The 2,211-nt window shown below is 51.0% G+C and overlaps 1 protein-coding gene across 1 annotated transcript in view; it reads right to left on the minus strand.

The window, feature by feature from the left end:
- The window catches only part of BBA_08325 (uncharacterized protein), a gene marked incomplete at both ends in the record, with an annotated part of 2,182 nt that extends 1,678 nt beyond the window's left edge, over positions 1 to 504 (minus strand). Inside the window, 2 exons of the mRNA XM_008603422.1 lie at positions 6 to 93; positions 155 to 504. Of these exons, the coding sequence (XP_008601644.1) occupies positions 6 to 93; positions 155 to 504 (438 nt within the window). The remainder of the gene's footprint in view (positions 1 to 5; positions 94 to 154) is intronic.
- Between the last annotated feature and the right edge of the window lie 1,707 nt (positions 505 to 2,211).

Here is a 2,211-nt window from a genome sequence, read left to right on the forward strand (position 1 = left end):
AGCACAGCGCTGTACTGTAGACGCGGTCGTTTGGCCCGCTCAGATTCGTCGGTCGATGGGTCGCTGTCTGCAACAGGGCTACCCTCAAAAACCCTATGTGTTCTTCGTTCGTCAGCTGTCGCGTCCTTGTGCACACGAATAGCGCGAGACGTACTTGCGAAGGTGATCGGCGGCGGATGTGGTGGCGCTCGCTGCGAAGAACACTGCTTGGCTCTTTACGTCGCAAAGGCGGCAAACCCAGTAGGCGCTCAGCGGGCTGTCATTGGCATCAAGCTCAACAACGAACAGCCCATGGAGTTTGATCCAGCTCTTCCGGCCCTTGGAGCCTTTCCGCGACAAAGATTCCTCCAAGACATATCGCTTGTTCCGCCACACGGCCAGCGGCAGATCCCCAATTGTCGCATTATCGGGTACTGTTGCGATAGAGCCTTTTTCAAACTGGCTGGATAAGTTCTTGAGGGATTTCAGGAAAGAAAACGCAGACGGAACTAGCGAGGTGTCCATTTTAAGGCACTAGTATCTTTCTATTTCAAGGTTGATAAATTTGGATTAGCAAACATCCACCTCCGGAACGCGTTTGTATGAGACGCGACGCGACGCGCCATAGTCTATGTCATAGGGGTACTTAAGTTTGCGAGTGCATTAGCGGTATTTTCTTTGTACCTTTCTAGTAGTCTACCTCATGTTTAGGGTAGCGCTGGTTACTATTAAGCCGACTATATGGAAAAAGTCGGACAAAAACGAGATTGAATCAAATGTATCAAACGCAAATCATTTGAAACTATGTATTTGTTTGTTTGCCAAATTTTTCGTACTGACTTGTTTGATTTGTTTGATAATTTGTTTGATGTGATTTGATTTAAGAGCAGCGCTGATTAGGTCAGGCCAGCCCCCTTGAACAGATCTTGCACAGGCGTCAAAAGAATGTCTAGTTTCCATATAGAACAAGGCCGACTCTATTACGCACTCGCAGGCAGCTATCTTCATCTCTATTTCCTAACTGTTATACAAGAAAGAACCTCCTCGTCGCTCTCAACCATCTCCCACTGACTCCTTCGCCTGCGGATGCTTGGTTGCGTCCTCCGTCCGCTGGCACGTATCCCTGTAGTCCTTCCACTTCCAAGAGTAGCCGACTGACTGCATGTCTGGGGCTGGGATGAGGGACTGGCCTGTTGGCCCTCTCCTAGGGCAAGTCTAGCAAGCGTCGACTTGTTCCGACTCCCTGGTAGTCGACCTCGTCTGCGCCCTGACGCCTGGCTAGCTGGGCTACTCCGCACTACACCTAACAACGCTGGAAACGGCAAGTGACACTCTCGACGAGGGGGAAGGGATGCAAATAGTACTCGCAATTATGGGTGTAGAGAGTCAACCGACTTTGTTGCTGCTTTGGACGAGACGTTTGAAATTCGTCGTCAGAGTCCGGTCAAGGGAAGCCAGAACTTCCGTACGTCCGTAAAAACCAGCAGATGATAGTGGTTCAATCTCTTGATGGCAGAAGGACGCAGTACAGCCTGGGTCGTAGTGAACACATGTCGGGCTGACTTACTGTCGGTCGGTATCGATGTCGTTGATGGTAGCAGTAGAAGCGATTGATGCGACTGCGATACTGTAATCGCAATTGCTCCATTTGACCCCCTAACGTTACTTCTCCGCGTCTGGGCTGTGACGGAACTAGCGGTTGAGATGGCTAAGAGTGCGCTGGTGGCGCAGAGCCCTAGGGGAAAGACACGTAATACCATTCTGGCGCGGCTGCTTTTAGCCTTGCAGGAACACTCAAAGTACATGCGCGTTGTCTGCATCCAGCCCTGCCGTGCAAAAGCCAGACAATGTTTGATTGCGGTCGGCGCACAGAGTACGGCAGCTAGCGGCCTGAGCGATGGCGTGTCCGGCAGGACCCTGCAAGCATGCCAGGCGGACTGGCCTTGGAAGCGATGTATATGGCACGGTTGGGCCACCCTCGGATTGTACTAGCGAGCGCGCTGCTCTGGGCAGTACAAACGTATAATTCCATGGTACTACTTGTCGTAGAAAACTGGACAGGCATACTGAGCCGCCTGCGACCTCTTGTGGCGAAACACTACAAGCATGTTTTGATTGAAAGTAGAGTGTACACCTATCGAAACTACGTCGCATGAGAATACGGCGGGCAGGGGGCTTTTGTGCAGTCAACCAGACAAATTTTGATAGAGACAAACTATGTTCATTATATTA

The sequence above is a fragment of the Beauveria bassiana genome (genome assembly GCF_000280675.1).
Source record: "Beauveria bassiana ARSEF 2860 unplaced genomic scaffold BBA_S00033, whole genome shotgun sequence".
NCBI lineage: Eukaryota > Fungi > Ascomycota > Sordariomycetes > Hypocreales > Cordycipitaceae > Beauveria > Beauveria bassiana.